At 39.2% G+C, this 22,046-nt stretch overlaps 1 protein-coding gene across 1 annotated transcript in view; it reads right to left on the bottom strand.

Annotated features, from left to right (window-relative positions):
• Positions 1–22,046, bottom strand: part of Pcsk2 (proprotein convertase subtilisin/kexin type 2) — a 302,691-nt gene that overhangs the window by 241,310 nt on the left and 39,335 nt on the right. The window contains exon 2 of the mRNA NM_012746.2: positions 17,325–17,429. Within this exon, the coding sequence (NP_036878.1) occupies positions 17,325–17,429 (105 nt within the window). The remainder of the gene's footprint in view (positions 1–17,324; positions 17,430–22,046) is intronic.

The raw sequence follows: 22,046 nt of genomic DNA, 5'->3' as shown, positions 1-22,046 counted from the left end.
CTTCCTTGCAGCCTTCTTGGCATTCCTAGAGCACATATTGCTATTTCTCGAACATATAATGTATCTCCAGATTCGAGTCTTTTCTTTCTTGTTGATTCTTCTACCTGGGTGCTCTATCCAGATATACACACAGATCTCCTCTTATCTTCTTTGACTCTATTTTAAATGTAACTAAAAGTTACAGTGGTTAAAGTGGTAGCTAACCCTTATATGCCTTTTGTAAACTAGGAGCGCCTTCCGTGGTGTGCTCCTTCCCTCCCACTCCACTGTATTCATCTTTGGAATATTTTGCCTTTTTTTAAAAAACCACCAATCATGGAGTTTTATGCCTCTCCTTTTCATTCTAATTAGCACACAAGCTTTGTAGGAAGAGGGCTTTATTTTCTTCAAGATCATATCTTAGCACCCAGAAGAGTACCCAGCATGTAGGTAGGGTTCAGTATATACTTGGTTCATTAGCAGGCATCCAGATAAAGGACTTACATGGACAGCTTAATAAGCACACAGAAAACACTTATTTATCAAGTATTTAATAGGGACATTTTTAGGTTGATGGAGATATTTTTTATGTGTGTCTTGGGGACTAACTGGGAAAGAACTAGGTAAGGAAATTCAGGACATATTTGCCTTACAATAGTTTATGATTTTCCTGGGAAATCCTAAAAAGTTTGCTAGTTCATTTTCGAAGTCAATTTTGTGATTTGGAAAGATGATACATGGACCCAAGCATGCCAACACATTCCTGAAGTCCAAAACTTGAGAAGCTGAAGCAGAAAGATAGAGCTTGAGAATAGGCAGGGTCCATAGCGCATTTGAGGCAAGCTTAAGAGTGTACACTATACACTCTTGGATTCCTACCAATGAAACGTCCAGCTGCTGAGAGTTGTCTGGGTTTGCTCACAGCATCCACAGGATATTCATGGCCTTTATGAAGTTCCTTCTTTATGAAGGATAGAAGCAGGAAGAGGTCATCATTTAAAAATGTGCTCATGTCTAGGGAAATAACCAGGCTTACTCACTGGCAGCTTTTCCCCTGCCATTCTGAAGCTGTAGTAAATGCTTCTCCCCAGTTCCTCACAAACAGTTAATTATAGTACCAATAGTGGAGCACTGAAGCAGGAAGCCAGGCTCATCTGCAATGCCCAGAGGAGAGACTGGGAGTTGTTCCCTGTTGTAAAATAAAACCAGTAGATTCAGGCAGGAGAGCTTTTCCCACCAATACGGGTACAGATGAAAGCATCTCCCTTTGATTCCCTCCCCGTATCTTGTTCTTCTCTGAATGCTGCCAAGTCTCCATGAAAATACACCACTTCTAAACACCTGCTAGACTCTTGACATGGCATCTTAGAAAATGAGTTTGACTGCCAGATGGGAGGCGAAGCTAGGAGCTGCTCACTGGGCTCTCACAGCTTCAGCATCTGGACTCAAACTTGATCAAGGTCATTAGCCACAGTTTCAGACGTTCCCCTTGAGTTTAAAGTAAACTCTGGAGGACAGTACTAGGGAATGAGGTAAGGCACTGGATTGAGTGGGGATGACTTGACTCTGGAAGGCATTTTACCTCTGAATAAAAGAGACTTTGTGGTGCTAGTTGGGTCATCAGCCCTATATCATCCTAAGGGCATTACTAACCGTCCTCAGACCTGTCACATGTGAAAAAAATGAGGTGGGAAGTCACTGACTGATGTGGATCTCAGCATGCTTCCTCAAGGGAAAGGTGTGAGTATTTGGTGTGCTTCTGAACTCCAGGCTCTCTTGCATAACTTTTCATCTGAGTCAAATGTGAGTTTCTGTCCTTCTCAGAAGGCAATTTGAGCTAATTGGACATGCTAGCTGTGGTGGGTACTGTGATGTGTTCCCAGGTTACTTGGAAGAGCCATCCCACATTTCCACCTGCTGAAGTCGGTCCAGACTTTGCCTCTGATTCTAAATTGCCTTTGGTAGCAGGATGTGATTTGTCTAATAACAAGTACCCTTTAAGGAATACCAATTATCTGGTCAACAAAGGAGCACACAAGCCTGCTTCCTTATTTCAAGTTTGTGTGGCTCTGAAAGGACATCCCTGCCTTCCAAATTTCCTGTAGGATTGAATGAGGTAGTCTGTTCCTAGGATATTCCAAAGTCAGTGTCTCCCTCTGCTAACCCCTACTTGCCTCATTCCCTAGGAAAACTGCACATGACTCTAGTTCTCAGACTATGTTTCTAGGAAATCTGAGTGAAGATACCATCTTTGTTTACATTTTTCATTGAGAAATCACACCTCAAGGATTGAATCCTACAGCATGTAAAGTGGAAATTATGCATGGTTAAAATTAAATTGGAAAATTCCTTGGGGGGAAGTTAGGCATAAATATTGAGACAATATTCTGCAAGTGTGGAAGTTTGGAACCTGGTCATTTCCCATTGCTCCCACAGCAGACGAAGTCAGTTTGTGTTCAGGAAATATTTTGTATCTACAATATTATCTTCAAGTGCTGTAATTTCTCATCCAGGAATTTTGAGAGCCAACAGAGTGCTTAGCTATCCCATTGTTCAATTCCTGGCCATGGCAGACCACAAAACAAACCAGCAGAGGATGAGACCCCTCTTCCTTTTTCCCATTTCTTCCACAGCTCAGCCTATTCAGTTAACATAAATTATATAAGTCTATGATGTACCTTGACACTTTAATAAAATTACCTACCTATAATTTAGAGTTAAATTAGTAACGAGGGCATTATTTTAAAGAACTACAAGCTAATAAGCCAGAGCCATACTAACAACTTTTTATTTGAATGCATCCTGCTATTGGGAGAGCTATTGAATTTTATTTCCATCCCCATCAATTATGGCCCTGTGACCTCAGAAGACCTTTACCTCTCAGACTCTATTTTGTCTAAATGCTAAAATTATACAGTAAAGTGTCAAGGCAAAGGACACATCCAAGTTTCCCTAGGATGCTTCCTTTTCTTAATTCTTTGTGCACAAGAGCAGGGAAAATTAATTTATGACTTAGGAATCCATGACAAAGTAACACTGTGTAGTGATTAAGGCCCTTTGCAGTCCTTGTGACTTTTGTTAAGTCATGAATCACTCTTCCTCCAATAGATGCTACAAGGAAATGAGAATTTTAGAAGAGAGCAGTTGACAACAGCCTCTAGAACAACAGCTTTATACAAATATAAAATGTTAGCAGGACTATTATACTTGTTAAAATATTATTTATCACCTACCATGCCACATAGCTATGTCTCCCCCTCCCCCTCCCCCCACTCACCAACTCGCTTTTCTCAAGAAGATATTCAGGAAAGCCCAGAGACCTAGGATAGAACTAAACATGACTAGCAAAAAACTTAGTAAATGAGGGGCTGGGGATTTAGCTCAGTGGTAGAGTGCTTACCTAGGAAGCGCAAGGCCCTGGGTTCGGTCCCCAGCTCCGAAAAAAAGAACCAAAAAAAAAAAACTTAGTAAATGAAATGATTCCTAATGATATTCTGCTAAACTCATAAATTGGTGCCTGGTCCCATTGTAATCCGAGATGCCTCCTTCAGCAGCTGATGGGAGAATATGCAAAGACCTACCGCCAAACATTAGGTGGCTCTCAGAGAACCTCACAGAAGAGGGGGAGGAAGGATTATGGGAGACAGGAGTCAAGGACACCAGAAGAATAAGGTCCAGAGAATCAACTAAGCAGGGTTCAAAGGAGCCTCATAGAGACTGAGGCAGCAATCTCAGAGCCTGACTGGGTCTGGGCTAGGTTTTCTGCATATGTTTTAGTTGTTTAGCTTGGGATTTTTATGTCTCTTAACAATTAGGAATGGGGCATCTCTTACTCTTTTGCTTGTTCTTGGGACCTTTCTCCTCTTTCTGGGTTACCTCCTCCAGCCTTGACGTGCGGGTTTGGCCTAGTCTTACTGCATGCATCTTGTTATGCTATGTTCAGTTGGTAGCCCCGGGAGGCCTGTTCTTTTCTGAAGGGAAATGAAGAAACAGTGGATCTGGGGGAGAGGGGAGGTGGGGTGGGAACTGGGAGGAGTGGAGATGGGGGAACTGCTGTTGGAATGTATTGTGTGAGAGAAGACTACATAAAAATAATAATAAAAAAGAAGATATCAGGAAGACAAAAAGTTCAGTTCCTAAGCACTGCTCTGAGCAGAATATCAAGATAGTAAACCTCACCATTTAAGAGGCAAAACTACAGGAAATTACCTATTCTTTGTGAAAATGTTTTTGTAAATGATGAGAACTATACATGTTCTCTTTTCACTCAGTGTTCAGGCTGAGAGACTGTCATACATTCTATGTGATGTTCAGTTCAGTGGCCTCAAATTTTGTCAGTCATCCCCTGGAGAGGAGTTTGGCTAGGGCAGAAGTGGGAAAGGGTGGCTTGACTTCCATTTAAAGTAAAAGGTAATGTTCTTTCCTCTTTGTCAAACTTTTAATCCAACAAATAAAATTTTTCATCAATATAAACCCAAGGAATGATTGTGGCCAGGCTGCAGTACTCACCAATGATCTGTTCTTACTAAAAACTGATAATGAACTGGATGAAGGTCTTGAAAAAGAATTGGGAACTAAAAGCTTAGCAGTTGTGATGCATTTTTTATGTAACTTTATCGGAAAGAGGCACATTAATTCCTCAGCTTGCTTTGAACCACTGAGGTTCCAAGACTTTTGCTCAGAAGGTGTGGCTGAATTGCTATATACATGGCTCTGTACAGAAGGTGTGAGCTCTGGCTGAATTGCTACGACATGGCTCTGTTATTTTCACATTCTTTCATAGCTCACTCTTACTTTTTCTGATCTGAGTCTACACACATAGCTAAGTAGGATTTTCACTAATTATAGTTAAGTTCCTGCACTCAATTAACTGTTGGTGTATTTCTGTGCCAAGTCAGGAAAGAACTTGAAACAAGTACAAGGCACTCTCAATTTTAGTCAGTCAGTCAAGGGTCAATTGCAATGCTAATCCCTCTTTTTAACAATATCAATTATTCTGTTGTTTAAATCCCATGAACAAAGAGAGTCTGGTCTATTCATTGCCACAGACTTTTACAAGCAGATCACATGACTCATTTCTAGCTTCTTTCAAAAATAGGAAAATTCTCTTGTGCATTGGTGATAAGGCTGTGAATGTTTGAAGTGACTGTATTATCAGATGAACTTTTACACATTATTAGAGTACAAGAAAAACTTCACAAACATGTTCAAAAACAACAGATCTTTAAAAAGAAAAAACAATGTTTGATTATGTGACTGGGTGCCAGACATGTGGAAGAAAAAAAGCTGAGAAGTCACCCTATCCAGTTCTTGGGGCATGAGAGACGGGATGTTTTCAATGGTCTGACAGATTTCCCTTTGCTTCTCTCCTTTTCCCTTCTCTTCCCTTCCTTCCTCTCCTCTTCCCTCCCCTTCCCTTCTCTTTCGTCTCCTCCCCATTCCTCTCCCTCTATCCTTTTTGTTTCTCTTTCTTCCTCCCTCCCTCCCTTCCTTCTTTCCTCCCTCCCTCCCTCCTTCCCTCCCTCCCTTTCTTCCTTTCTTTCTCCCTTTTTCTTCCTTCCTTCCTTCCTCCCTCCCTTCCTCCCTCCCTTCCTTCCTTCCTTCCTTCCTTCCTTCCTTCCTTCCTTCCTTCCTTCCTTTCTTTCTTTCCTTCATCTTTTTCTGAAGATCAAACCTAAGGCTTCATTTAAAATTTCTAAAAATTCCTGAAGTATAAAACTGAATCAATTTAAAAATGAGTTTTGAAGGATAATTGTATGATCGAGTAGATTGCTTAGAAAGGAAAATACACATTGTAATCTTAAGCCAATAGAACGTCTTTGTGAAATCACTCAACTTCCATTTGATAAGTGTCTATTGCTCATAAAGTAGCATGAGTTCTTGCATTTCAACTATATTTTACTTTATAATCTACTTAAATGTACAAGTCATATAGAAGAGAGCTGTGAAACAAACATTATCTTAAATAAATCTTTTCTCCAATAGTTTTTCAAAGTCTTGCACAATTTATGGGCCTTTGATATATTGACTGTGGACCACAATTGGGTTTGACTTTGAGATTTGCTGACACTGCTCTGAGCAAGTTAGACAGATCGCAGAGAATATTTGTTTTGAGCCTGATGTTGAAATGCAGTTTTAGTTTTATTGGTTCATCTCAGATTTTGATTTATCATATCTTCAAACCCTGTTTGCCATCTAAACTTCACGGATATTATGCCCAGGGCTGTGCCATGAGCATCAGTACGCTTATGAAGAAACTTTATAATATTTTAGAAAATAAAAAATAGGTCATCATGAGAGTTTTTATGGATAAGCATGGCAGAAATGAAATAGCAACCGGCTTCCTTTACCTGTGATTATGAATGCATTAAAAGGCACGCTAGACAGGACTATATTTCTTTTTCTAGTTATATATTTTAGAATAGTGATAAAAAAACAAGCAGAGAGGAATGATGCTATTTCATAATTTAAAACAGAGGCTTGGTAATGGTTTATTCAGTCATCACTTGCTGAGAGCCTGCTGTATATTCAGATACACGCTACATAAAGACATTGCACGGATAAACAGCACACAGACTTAAGTGATGACTGACATTCAATAGTATGACAATATTTTGACAGAGAGGAAAACTGGAAAAGAGAATACTTTTGAAATAATATACACATCTGCATATTGATGGGTGCATTAAAGGTGGCACTTTGCAGCCACTTTCTAGCATTTCTAGTTTTCACTGAACAGTAAGAGGAACGGACATTGCTTCTATCCTAAAGCCAAACGAAACCAGACCAGAAGCCTTCCTTAGTCATCCATCTTTCTCCTTATCAAGTGCACATCTTTCTCTTACGCATTTCTTGTGTTGCTACTGAATCCTAGCTTCTTAGGCTAAAAAGCTGCCCAGGTGAATGTACCCCAAGGGTCTGTAGTAAGTAGCTCAGCCCATCTTCTTCATACAGTCAGGTCCTTGGGCTTTATATTACCTTTCACAAGCCACAGACAGTAAAGGGACCAGGAGGGATGATATCAATGTAACATGCATAGTCAGGGTTGGTTGGCATACTATGGGACTTCTTAACTTTTTCAACTCATAACAATTTTGTATTCATAAATTTTTTACATGAGTCTGAGTATCAAGGTCTGTAAAATAGCTACACAGAACAAATACTTAAGGATAATAAAACATAAAGACATTTATTTTAAAATAGTTTTTTGGCACACCTTTAATTTAATATTTAGTAAAGATGAAGGGCAAATTAGCACTGAAATAGATATTTGCATCCCTAGATAGATATATGTGTTTCTGCTTAAAGTGTTAAATCTTGGCTAAATAGTTCACTAAGCATTTTTAATATTTTCCAGAGTTGATGGATGTTTTTATTTTATAATTGGCCTCTTTGCATAAACACATAATACAAAATAGTGTTTAGGGCTATTATAGAAACCATGGGAAATTTTGCTACAACCAAAATTAATTCAATGATTTTTTTTGAAACTCAAATCAATGGCTCAAACAGCAATTTTTAAAGTAAAAAATTATAATACAAATGCAATCTAATTGTATACTAATTTGACACATGCTGGGGAATGCTGATAAGAAAATATTAGAAGTCTTTGTTTTCCACCATTAAACCATTATATTTCTGTACAAGAAGAAAACTGTATAATAAAACACTGAAATTCATAATGAAATGAATTTTGACTGATGTTTGGTGGTTTGAGGAAATTGACCCCCACAGGTTTATATATTTGAATGCTTGGTCTTTAGTTGGCGGAACTGTTTGGGAAGGATTAGGAGGTGTGGTCTTGCTGGAGAAAATGTTTCACAGGTGGATAGCTTTGACACTTCAAAAGACTTGTGCTCTCTCTTTATCTCTGCCTTGTGTTTGTGGATAAAACTGTGAGATGTTTGCAGTTCCTTCACTAAGACATCATGAACTCTAACCCTGTAACTGTAAGCTGACCAAATGCTTTCCTTTTTAAGTTGCCTTGCTTGTGATGTTGGATCCCAGTCACAGAAAAGTAGGTAAGACAGTGTGTCAGGCAGTATTGGTTGACATTGCATTTTGCGATGACAAAATGTCAGAACCAGGCTGCCTTGAAGTTATATAGCAAAATATCGGCAATGACTTCCAGAAACACCCTGAATTCATTGTTCATTTGATTTTGAATTAAGTTTTGGCTGTTATATGGTCAGAAACCTTTTCTGTTGCCAGTTATTTCATACTTCTCATATTTATTTATACAACCCCATGTGGGTTGAGGCCCACAGTTTGAAATGTTATGGCTTAGAAGACATTTTACAGAGAAGGAAAAAACAACTTACTCTTAAATTCTGGCTCATGAAATATGACTTGTGATATGTATGCAAGGGATGAGAGCCTGTATCAACTATTCTTCAGGTTCCCCAGCCCTTCTCCCTTTTATTTTCTCTATTATTTACTTTTGTTTTTCAATCTGTAGGTATATGCTTAGTAACCATGTCTTAATTATGGTTACTAATGTTGTGATAAAAACACCATGACCAAAACAACTCAGGAGGGAAAGGTGTGTTTCACTGAGGCTTCCACATCATTGTCCATCACTGAAAGAAGCCAGGAAAGGAAATCAAACAGGGCAGGAACCTGGAGAGAGGAGCTGACACAGCTAGATCTTATGGGGGTATTTTCTCAACGGAGGCTCTCTCCTTTCTGATGACACCATGTCAGTTGATATAAAGCTAGCCAGCACAAATCTCAAAGCTGCCACATGCCCAAACTACACATGCTTGCATTTCTGTTTAAGCTTTATAAAGCCTCAAGATGAATTTTTACATAGCCACTTTTGCAATGTTCAACAATAAGTGTAAGAAGAGTGTCTGCCAATTCTGATCTCTGAAAATGCCTAACATTAGATGTCTGTAAGACTAACACACAGAAAAGATTGAGGCCTTAATGTAACATTAAGAAATGTAACATTTTGGAATGAAGTAGTTGTAAACAGACTTTTTTTAAAAAACATTTTTTTTTGTTAGAGATGTATGGGATCTTCATGATCTATTTATTCTCCTAAAATGAGTTTACTATTGACAGTATTCAGGTTATTTGACCTTACTAGGTTCCCTGATGACTCCTGTGGATCTTTATGGGAAGGGCAGATATTTACTTCTATTAGGTCCAGGCAGTTGGTCACCAGAATACTTAAAATGCATGAGGAAAGGAACAGATGCCCTTGTTAGTGGTAATGGGAAATATTTTGAGAAGAAAGAAAAATGAGTAGAATTACCAAGACATGAACTCCTTCTTTATTACCAACCAATCTCATCAGCTTCCCTTTTGTAAGTGGTACCAAGAACCACCATGCTAGGGAGCATTTCAATAAGCGATCCAGAGGAATAGTGTCAGCTTAATGGCCCCACAGAAGCCCCCTCATCCAAACAATGGTCTTTTAGATATTCTAATCTTCAGTTTTGTTTTCAGCCTAGGTTTAAAAGTACTTCTGCTTTTGCCCCATTCCTTTTATGTGTTTTTGAGTATGTGGGAGGGCAATCCCTTTGAAATATTGAACAAGAAAACTAAGAGGGCTTCTATATCATCGAAGTAAAAGGAAAGTGAATGGTCATCATAGGTAAGCCAGAGCATGGTAGACATTAGAGAAAACCAGTGTTGCAATGTTTCAATAGTCTTTGCCTAGTTTGCCACTTTAGACTTACAAATTACATTAATAATATCTCTGCTAATGATACCCAAGGGTGTTCCTGGACAGTTAGTATGGCCAAAGACAAGATTCTGAAAGACAGCTCTTCACCTGGGTAGTGGGAGTGACTTCTATAGTAGACTCAGCATTAGACAATTGGTCTTTATTGCAAAGATAATGATAAACTGGCTTCTTTTTTTTTTTTTTTTGTTTCTTTTTTTGGGAGCTGGGGACCGAACCCAGGGCCTTGTGCTTCCTAGGCAAGCGCTCTACCACTGAGCTAAATCCCCAACCCCCAAACTGGCTTCTTAGAATCAAAATTCTTCTCAGGTCATGTAGGAAGACCTATGTTAAGGAGTAAAATGAAATTGCCTGTGGCCTATCACCTAGTGACTTGCATAGGAGGCTTTACTTTCTAATTCAAACCCCAATTAAAAGTGATGAAATGTTCATCAGTTTCAGAAAAATAAATTCCAGGCTTACTCATTCAAAGGGGATCGTGTACAAATGCTTAAATCAAACATCTCACCCACTCACTGTTTTCCTTAAGAGTCATAAGAAGGAATCTTAAGAGTCATGCACCTGACCTTGATGTTACTTTGCCTCTTAGACATAGGCTAAGAGAAACTAGAATATAATAATAAGTGTTCTCTGAAGAGAAGGAACAGGGAAACTAGGGAGGAACTCCTCATGACTAAGATCTTACATTTGGTTGGAGGAAAAATAAGTTTTAGCTGTCCGAGGGAGTAGAAAATAAGACCCAGAATCTAAGAGTGAGGTAAGAATTGGAGGTAATGTATGGAGATTATGAACATTAAGAACACTGCCGGGAAGCGCAGGAACCCAAGCAACAGAAACCAAGACTACATGGCATCATCGGAGCCCAATTCTCCCACCAAAATAAATATGGAATATCCAAACACACCAGAAAAGCAAGATCTAGTTTCAAAATCATATTTGATCATGATGCTGGAGGACTTCAAGAAAGACGTGAAGAACTCCCTTAGAGAACAAGTAGAAGCCTACAGAGAGGAATCGCAAAAATGCCTGAAAGAATTCCAGGAAAACATAAATAAACAAGTAGAAACCCATAGAGAGGAGACACAAAAATCCCTGAAAGAATTCCAGGAAAACACAACCAAACAGTTGAAGGAATTAAAAATGGAAATAGAAGCAATCAAGAAAGAACACATGGAAACAACCCTGGATATAGAAAATCAAAAGAAGAGACAAGGAGCTGTAGATACAAGCTTCACCAACAGAATACAAGAGATGGAAGAGAGAATCTCAGGAGCAGAAGATTCCATAGAAATCATTGACTCAACTGTCAAAGATAATGTAAAGCGGAAAAAGCTACTGGTCCAAAACATACAGGAAATCCAGGACTCAATGAGAAGATCAAACCTAAGGATAATAGGTAGAGAAGAGAGTGAAGACTCCCAGCTCAGAGGACCAGTAAATATCTTCAACAAAATCATAGAAGAAAACTTCCCTAACATAAAAGAAGAGATACCCATAGGCATACAAGAAGCCTACAGAACTCCAAATAGATTGGACCAGAAAAGAAACAGCACCCGTCACATAATAGTCAAAACACCAAACGCACAAAATAAAGAAAGAATATTAAAAGCAGTAAGGGAAAAAGGTCAAGTAACATATAAAGGCAGACCTATCAGAATCACACCAGACTTTTCTCCAGAAACTATGAAGGCCAGAAAATCCTGGACAGATGTCATACAGACCCTAAGAGAACACAAATGCCAGCCCAGGTTACTGTATCCTGCAAAACTCTCAATTAACATAGATGGAGAAACCAAGATATTCCATGACAAAACCAAATTTACACAATATCTTTCTACAAATCCAGCACTACAAAGGATAATAAAGGGTAAAGCCCAACATAAGGAGGCAAGCTATACCCTAGAAGAAGCAAGAAACTAATCGTCTTGGCAACAAAACAAAGAGAAGAAAAGCACACAAACATAACCTCACATCCAAATATGAATATAACAGGAAGCAATAATCACTATTCCTTAATATCTCTCAACATCAATGGCCTCAACTCCCCAATAAAAAGACATAGATTAACAAACTGGATACGCAACGAGGACCCTGCATTCTGCTGCCTACAGGAAACACACCTCAGAGACAAAGACAGACACTACCTCAGAGTGAAAGGCTGGAAAACAACTTTCCAAGCAAATGGTCAGAAGAAGCAAGCTGGAGTAGCCATTCTAATATCAAATAAAATCAATTTTCAATTAAAAGTCATCAAAAAAGATAAGGAAGGACACTTCATATTCATCAAAGGAAAAATCCACCAAGATGAACTCTCAATCCTAAATATCTATGCCCCAAATACAAGGGCACCTACATACGTAAAAGAAACCTTACTAAAGCTCAAAACATACATTGCACCTCACACAATAATAGTGGGAGATTTCAACACCCCACGCTCATCAATGGACAGATCATGGAAACAGAAATTAAACAGGGACGTAGACAGACTAAGAGAAGTCATGAGCCAAATGGACTTAACGGATATTTATAGAACATTCTACCCTAAAGCAAAAGGATATACCTTCTTCTCAGCTCCTCATGGTACTTTCTCCAAAATTGACCATATAGTTGGTCAAAAAACGGGCCTCAACAGGTACAGAAAGATAGAAATAATCCCATGCGTGCTATCGGACCACCACGGCCTAAAACTGGTCTTCAATAACAATAAGGGAAGAATGCCCACACATACGTGGAAATTGAACAATGCTCTACTCAATGATAACCTAGTCAAGGAAGAAATAAAGAAAGAAATTAAAAACTTTTTAGAATTTAATGAAAATGAAGGTACAACATACCCAAACTTATGGGACACAATGAAAGCTGTGCTAAGAGGAAAACTCATAGCGCTGTGTGCCTGCAGAAAGAAACAGGAAAGAGCATATTATGTCAGCAGCTTGACAGCACACCTAAAAGCTCTAGAACAAAAAGAAGCAAATACACCCAGGAGGAGTAGAAGGCAGGAAATAATCAAACTCAGAGCTCAAATCAACCAAGTAGAAACAAAACGGACCACAGAAAGAATCAACAGAACCAAAAGTTGGTTCTTTGAGAAAATCAACAAGATAGATAAACCCTTAGCCAGACTAACGAGAGGACCCAGAGAGTGTGTCCAAATTAACAAAATCAGAAATGAAAAGGGAGACATAACTACAGATTCAGAGGAAATTCAAAAAATCATCAGATCTTACTATAAAAGCCTATATTCAACAAAACTTGAAAAATCTACAGGAAATGGACAATTTCCTAGACAAATACCAGGTACGGAAGTTAAATCAGGAACAGATAAACCAGTCAAACAACCCCATAACTCCTAAGGAAATAGAAGCAGTCATTAAAGGTCTCCCAACCAAAAAGAGCCCAGGTCCAGACGGGTTTAGTGCAGAATTCTATCAAACCTTCATAGAAGACCTCATACCAATATTATCCAAACTATTCCACAAAATTGAAACAGATGGAGCACTCCTGAATTCCTTCTATGCAGCCACAATCACTCTTATACCTAAACCACATAAAGACCCAACAAAGAAAGAGAACTTCAGACCAATTTCCCTTATGAATATCGATGCAAAAATACTCAATAAAATTCTGGCAAACCGAATCCAAGAGCACATCAAAACAATCATCCACCATGATCAAGTAGGCTTCATCCCAGGCATGCAGGGATGGTTTAATATACGGAAAACCATCAACATGATCCATTATATAAACAAACTGAAAGAACAAAACCACATGATCATTTCATTAGATGCTGAGAAAGCATTTGACAAAATTCAACACCCCTTCATGATAAAAGTCCTGGAAAGAAAAGGAATTCAAGGCCCATACCTAAACATAGTAAAAGCCATATACAGCAAACCAGTTGCTAACACTAAACTAAATGGAGAGAAACTTGAAGCAATCCCACTAAAATCAGGGACTAGACAAGGCTGCCCACTCTCTCCCTACTTATTCAATATAGTTCTTGAAGTTCTAGCCAGAGCAATCAGACAACAAAAGGAGGTCAAGGGGATACAGATCGGAAAAGAAGAAGTCAAAATATCACTATTTGCAGACGATATGATAGTTTATTTAAGTGATCCCAAAAGTTCCACCAGAGAACTACTGAAGCTGATAAACAACTTCAGCAAAGTGGCTGGGTATAAAATTAACTCAAATAAATCAGTAGCCTTCCTCTACACAAAAGAGAAACAAGCCGAGAAAGAAATTAGGGAAACGACACCCTTCATAATAGACCCAAATAATATAAAGTACCTCGGTGTGACTTTAACCAAGCAAGTAAAAGATCTGTACAATAAGAACTTCAAGACACTGACGAAAGAAATTGAAGAAGACCTCAGAAGATGGAAAGATCTCCCATGCTCATGGATTGGCAGGATTAATATAGTAAAAATGGCCATTTTACCAAAAGCAATCTACAGATTCAATGCAATCCCCATCAAAATACCAATCCAATTCTTCAAAGAGTTAGACAGAACAATTTGCAAATTCATCTGGAATAACAAAAAACCCAGGATAGCTAAAGCTGTCCTCAACAATAAAAGGACTTCAGGGGGAATCACTATCCCTGAACTCAAGCAGTATTACAGAGCAATAGTGATAAAAACTGCATGGTATTGGTACAGAGACAGACAGATAGACCAATGGAATAGAACTGAAGACCCAGAAATGAACCCACACACCTATGGTCACTTGGTTTTTGACAAAGGAGCCAAAACCATCCAATGGAAAAAAGATAGCATTTTCAGCAAATGGTGCTGGTTCAACTGGAGGTCAACATGTAGAAGAATGCAGATTGATCCATGCTTATCACACTGTACAAAGCTTAAGTCCAAGTGGATCAAGGACCTCCACATCAAACCTGATACACTCAAACTAATAGAAGAAAAACTAGGGAAGCATCTGGAACACATGGGCACTGGAAAAAATTTCCTGAACAAAACACCAATGGCTTATGCTCTAAGATCAAGAATCGACAAATGGGATCTCATAAAACTGCAAAGCTTCTGTAAGGCAAAGGACACTGTGGTTAGGACAAAACGGCAACCAACAGATTGGGAAAAGATCTTTACCAATCCTACAACAGATAGAGGCCTTATATCCAAAATATACAAAGAACTCAAGAAGTTAGACCGAAGGGAGACAAATAACCCTATTAAAAAATGGGGTTCAGAGCTAAACAAAGAATTCACAGTTGAGGAATGCCAAATGGCTGAGAAACACCTAAAGAAATGTTCAACATCTTTAGTCATAAGGGAAATGCAAATCAAAACAACCCTGAGATTTCACCTCACACCAGTGAGAATGGCTAAGATCAAAAACTCAGGTGACAGCAGATGTTGGCGAGGATGTGGAGAAAGAGGAACACTCCTCCATTGTTGGTGGGATTGCAGACTGGTACAACCATTCTGGAAATCAGTCTGGAGGTTCCTCAGAAAATTGGACATTGAACTGCCTGAGGATCCAGCTATACCTCTCTTGGGCATATACCCAAAAGATGCCCCAACATATAAAAAAGACACGTGCTCCACTATGTTCATCGCAGCCTTATTTATAATAGCCAGAAGCTGGAAAGAACCCAGATGCCCTTCAACAGAGGAATGGATACAGAAATGTGGTACATCTGCAGAATGGAATATTACTCAGCTATCAAAAACAACGAGTTTATGAAATTCGTAGGCAAATGGTTGGAACTGGAAAATATCATCCTGAGTGAGGTAACCCAATCACAGAAAGACATACATGATATGTACTCACTGATAAGTGGCTATTAGCCCAAATGCTTGAATTATCCTAGATGCCTAGAACAAATGAAACTCAATACGGATGATCAAAATGTGAATGCTTCACTCCTTCTCTAAAAGGGGAACAAGAATACCCTTGGCAGGGAAGAGAGAAGCAAAGATTAAAACAGAGACTGAAGGAACACCCATTCAGAGCCTGCCCCACATTTGGCCCATACATATACAGCCATCCAATTAGACAAGGTGGATGAAGCAAAGAAGTGCAGACCGACAGGAGCCGGATGTAGATCGCTCCTGAGAGACACAGCCAGAATACAGCAAATACAGAGGCGAATGCCAGCAGCAAACCACTGAACTGAGAATAGGACCCCCGTTGAAGGAATCAGAGAAAGAACTGGAAGAGCTTGAAGGGGCTCGAGACCCCATATGTACAACAATGCCAAGCAACCAGAGCTTCCAGGGACTAAGCCACTACCTACAGACTATACATGGACTGACCCTGGACTCTGACCTCATAGGTAGGAATGAATATCCTAGTAAGAGCACCAGTGGAAGGGGAAGCCCTGGGTCCTGCTAAGACTGAACCCCCAATGAACTAGACTGTTGGGGGGAGGGCGGCAATGGGGGGAGAGTTGGGAGGGGAATACCCATAAGGAAGGGGAGGGGGGAGGGGGATGTTTGCCCTGAAACCAAAGAATTATTATTAAGTATTAAATAAATTTAAAAAAAAAGAACACTGCCGGGTTCTCTTTGTAGCAAATGGAGACCACTACAGAGATTGACAACTCTTACAATCAAAGAACAACTGATCTTGGAGTGTCCTGCTCTAGTGGACACATCTACATCCAGCCTTTCCATTCAAGACTTAGGTATCATCAAGAAAGAAGAGGGGAGAAAGATTATAAGACCCAGGGGACACAGGAAGTCTTCTATGAAATTGGTGTGTACTAAAAAGGACATGGAAGACATACCCATGAAACCTTAATAATGCAGATGCCTAAGCAAGATCTGAACAAAGACAATACTGACATAGTTACATGGAAGGAGGAAATCTCATGGGACTAAAGTTCTAGATAAAGAACTACAAGCAACTAAGAACTACCAAAGTAGGAGAATCAATCATCCCTAAGGACCCATAATAGGTTCCTGAAAAGAAAATATGTATTTATACTCAATGGGTTGTATTTATATATTTAAGAGTTTTTATAAAAATCTAGCAATAATTAGAACAGACATCATGAATCTGAGAAGGAACAAAGGGTCAATAGAAGGGGAAAATTTTATAATTATATTTAAATTAAACTATTATTAAAACTGAGAAAGAAGGCAGCTGAGGAATGAGCGTCAGATGGGTCAGTAGGAGAAAATACAGGGGAAGAAGAGTGAACAGGTTCTGTGGCTACTGCCATGCGTGGATACTGAGACATCCACTTCCTGTAGAGAGCTGGTCATTGTCAACTAGTCTACTGGTATTTTTCTGCTCATTATATGAAACACAGAAACTTTTTCAGAGCATGAAGTTGCCAGTCAAACCTTCTGTAAATGACTCAGTAAACAACTATGTGGTCTTTCCATCCATCACAGGCTAAATCATGCTTCCAGGTAATCTGCAATCTTGCTGTAATAGTTCAAGACAACTCAGCAAAGCACCTGTGTTTTCTCCCCCATCCATATACATGTGGTCTACGGTTATTTGCCTACACACAAAACAGGAGCAGAGAGTCGATAGTGTCTGCCAGTGATCCATTTCTTCTACCAAAATATACAAGAGCCCAGCATTTCAACATCTCCTGCCTGTATTCTACATCCACTGGGTGAATTCTGGTATGGCAGTGGGGGGTCAAGAAAGATGCAGGTTTCTGGGGAGAACTCACCCTGGGGTCTCTCTCCAGCTGCCGCTTGTGATGTAGGCTGCGTCTTCTTTTGGCCTTCGCAAGGCCATTGTGGTAAAAGTGGTACAGGCCTTCTGCAAAGGGGAGCTGTGGAAAGCCAAATAGACAGGAGGATGGTTAGTTTCTGGGTTGTCACCAGGAGAGGGAAATGCAAACAGGAATTGTATGAGGATGCAGTTCAAGCTTCCTATTAGAGTCCTAATCTCTGTCTTCTTGATTCCCTCACTTTGCTTATCTGGTACCCATTTCTTCAAATGTCCTTTCTTTTTTCTTCTAGGTTGTAGCTTTTACAAACCTGTCTTCACACTTATACTCATATCAAATTCTGTAACCTCTTCTCTCAGACAAGTGTTTATACAATGTGTGGAATCTAGTTGCCCCAGGGCTGTGCTGTGACAATCGCTCTTCCAGACCGATTACCTCATCTCTCTTGGGGGTTTCTTTGTGACTCTTTGGTACTTCTTATTGGGTTGGGAATGGTGTCGTCATTGAAATCTGACAAGAGCCTGCTCGGTGCAAGGCCAGATTTCACACTGTCTTCCTATTCTAAAGATGCCCAGAATCAAGTGTGAGTACCAGGATCAGGGAGTGAAGCCATAGCAAGGAGAGCTTATCTTTTTCTAAGAGTCATAAAGGATCTAGCATGTATTGCCATTTGTTCTATGGTCCCAGGTAACTTTGATGATGAAACTTGATCTAAAAGATTGGACTCTTGTATGTAGTCACGTCTTTGCCTTGGACAAGTTGTTGCCCACTTCTAGGACTGCCTTTATTTCTTTACATATGTACATTTTTACCGGAGAGAGGGTACATGGTTTTCATGAGATTTTCAATGAGGTTCCCTCATTAATGTGTTTCACTATTCAGTGTATTTGATGCCAAAATGTAGCTCTGTTTCCCTTGCTTGGAAGAAAAGGGAACATGAAGTGAATGCTTTAAAAGAAGTTTTTCAAAATTAAATAGGGCCTATTTGAGAAATTTTAGATTAAGTAGGGTTTCAGCACAGCATAAATATTTCTTAAGTAACTGTCATCATTATAAAAGGAACACAAGTATCAGGAAACTACAAGCATAATGCACAAAAAGAACCAAAGTAAAAATAATCCACCTTTCCTTTTTCAGCAGTATTAGGCATAAGGGATGATCTTTATTTTTCTCCTCTAAAGCAACCCAATCTCAAGAGCAAATTATTATTTTCTTAAATAAATCAGTTGATTTTGGTCACAGACAGATTATGTATTATTATATGAAATGGGTTTTTCATCAGCCTCTCACAAGCTACTGCATACTCCCAGTCTCTTCTCTCTGTTGGTAGCAGTTGCTATGATAGGAGAGACACCGCGAAGTACCTCGCATTTCTGTTGCTGATGTATACTTAGACATTTCTTTCTCTCTTCCTTGTTTAATAGTTAAAGACTCTGCTGTGTTTTGGGACAGGGAGACCTTCAGAAATGAGGCAAGGATCTCCAAAATTCACTTTCAGAGAAGCAACTACAACACTGGAAAACTGCCAAATGACCATTTCATAAGTTTGAAAATTAACAGGAAGCTGGCAGCCTCCCAAGGAACATTTAATCAAGCAGGACAGTAGTCTGCCAATAATAACCAATAGACTTGTGTTTCTTTTTTAACTTACCCTATCTGTGCACTGATTCCAGATTCTTCAGTTTCTTTGAAAGCTCATGGCTTCTCAATCATTTCAATCATAGTAACTTAACTGACACTGGAGGGTGTACCAGGATTGGAGCTATTCAAGAAGCCCCATTCCCAGATAACTTTAAGACATCCAGAAAATCCCATTTATAGGGCTAAAGTTCATTATGTGTCTCAGACATTGTTCACTGAGGAAGGCTTTATCTTTGTGGCATTTGATGAAGGCCATCCAATGCAATTCCCTAGAACTGCAGCCTCTTGGGTTAGCAATGTTAACTGTGGCCAATGAGCAACTGGCTCAAGAGCTTCAAATAAAGATAAGAAGAGTGGGATATCTACATGGCTTTTACTAGTTACAATGTTAGTAGAGACTTAGAAGGTGACATATACTAGAGAATTAGTCCCGTAACCAGAAAATACCTAACAGGATCTCAAGCACTCACTTCTGGTTGACTCTGGAACTCTACAGAAATAGGAAATGAAAGTCAAGACAGGGACAAATGGACAAAAAGGAAATAAAGGACCTAGACTGCCAAGTGTTTTCCTTAAAAAAAGGAAAAGAAACAGGGACAAACTTCTGCATGAGTATTAAAAAGTACCCTAAGACATAGTCAAAGCCTGCCAGCAAAGGATAAGAAAACCTTATTGGTCATTATCTTTAAAAAAGTGCCAGTCCAATCTTTAACTGATCACCAGGCTAAACAAGGAAAGATTCAGTGGATTCAATGGAGCACTCAAAAAGTCACAGTTTGGAGGATTAGTCTAGGGAACATTAAATAAACAAATAAATGAACAGGACAATAGTAAAATCCAGACAATCATCATCATCATCAACAACACAGGGAGTGCTGTGAGCCTTACTTACAGATTTCCTATGTGATACTTCTTAAAATGTCAGTCTTCAGTAAAAGTATCATGAGACTATAAAGAAACAGGGACAGCCATCTTCTAGTACTCACCAAAATGACAAACACAAAAGGAATGAGGCACTCAGTATATGTTTCTAGGCCTTTTAGAAAATGTGGAGTCGTTCCTTTTGCCACATACATGTGAATCTACAAAAAGGGTGATATTGTAGACATCAAAGGAATGGGCACTGTTCAAAAAGGAACGCCCTGTGTTACCATGGCAAAATGGGAAGAGTCTACAATGTCACCCAGTATGCGGTGGGCACCATTGTAAACAAGCAAATTAAAGGCAAGATTCTGGCCAAGAGGATCAATGTGCAGATTGAGCACATCAAGCACTCGAAGAGCAGAGACAGCTTCCTGAAGCGGGTGAAGGAGAACGATCAGAAGGAAAAGGAAGCCAAAGAGAAGGGCACCTGGGTTCAGCTGAAGTGCCATCCTGCGCCACCCAGAGAAGCCCAGTTTGTGAGGACTAACGGGAAGGAGACTGAGCTGTGGAGCCCATTCTATATGGATTCATGCCTAATGGACAAATGGACAAAAAGGAAATAAAGGACCTAGACTGCCAAGTGTTTTCCTTAAAAAAAAAGAAAGGAAAAGAAACAGGGACAAATGGTCCATATATACGAAGAGGGGAGGGTAAATACGAACACTCTGAGCTAGTCCAGGTGTTGGAATTGCTAGATCAAGACTTTAAATTGGCCATTTAAATAATCTAAACAACTAAAAGGGGCATTTTGTCTATAGAGTAACAGCAAAACTTGGCAGTGACAGATTGTCAAGCGGACAATATGCATAGATAGAAATAAAAAGAAATTATGGGGTAAAGTGTGTAATAATTGAATAAAAATATCCATAGAGGACCTTAATAGTGCATTTAGGTTTACAGAGATAATCAATAAACACAAATACAGTCCAGTTAAGATGATCTACTTTGAGTAATACATAAGAAATGAAGTAAAATGAATAAAATAACACTAAGTATACTATTTATTCATAGTAGACATCTCTAGTCACTAAAGAAGAGAGAAGTAGACAGGAAGCAGCAGTGTCTGGAAGCTTCCATAATTTTAGGGATAACATTAATATTCTTATCTAAGAAGCATAAGATCAGTATAGGATAAAGTCAAAGATTTGTATATTATACATGTGCAAATGTGAGAATCACCTGAGCACTGAGCCAAAAATGTATGCAAGATGTTCAGTAAGATTCAAAAAAATATTTTTTTGGCCAGGGAGGGACCTCAGTAGTAGAGTGCTTGACTAGAATATACAAAGCTTTGAGTTTATTTCCAGTGCTGAATACACCCTCTACCCCAAAAACAAAGACACAAAGCCACCTGCCTGCCTACTGGAAGTAGCCACAAAGATGACGAGACAGCCGGCTAGCTTATTCCTGATACCCAAAGAAAATTTATTAACTAACAATTCTGTATTAGACAAAACTAATCTCTAAAAATAAAGAGAGCTCATACAGCTCCAGAAAAACAAGGTATGAGACAGTTTCTCACCAGAAATTACTAACTTCAGCTAAAATGAAAGTGTTTCAGACATTTATGGGAATTCACTGGAAGAAATGAGCAATTGCAGTGCTGGCAAACACACGGGAAATAGAAAGGGCAGGGCTGTCTCCCAGATGTTTCTGCCTTGAAGGTTCCCATCTGATGACACCAGTAGAAGGTAGTGCAAATGACAGGATTGGAGCCTAGTTGGAGAAATTAGTTCACAGTAGGACAATAGGAGCGCGCGTCATCCATCTCTGCCCTGTCCCCTGTCTCTTACATCTGGCCTCTTCCTCCACTAATGTGCTGATATTCCCATGGATTTGTTCCTGTGTACTGAAGCCTCATATATTTGCTACTGTGTGCTGATATTGTCATGGATTCACTCCGGTGTGCTGCAGATTGTCTCCTGGCTTCAGAATCACCAATGGAGTGCTGACTAACGCTGAGATTATAAATGAATGTTTGCTTGTAACGATCTTTTTTCTCTACCTTATTTAAATGGTGAGTCTAAAGAGCAATAACTATAAAAGTATGTTTATTGCTTTTTATAATGTACAACAATAAAATTTGTATAAAAAACAGCATAAAATGGAGGAAGGGAACACAGTAAAGGAGAAGTCACATTGCTGTATACTGGT

This window comes from Rattus norvegicus, chromosome 3 (genome assembly GCF_036323735.1).
Source record: "Rattus norvegicus strain BN/NHsdMcwi chromosome 3, GRCr8, whole genome shotgun sequence".
Classification (NCBI taxonomy): Eukaryota; Metazoa; Chordata; class Mammalia; order Rodentia; family Muridae; genus Rattus; species Rattus norvegicus.
This window is presented reverse-complemented; position numbering and strand designations above follow the sequence as displayed.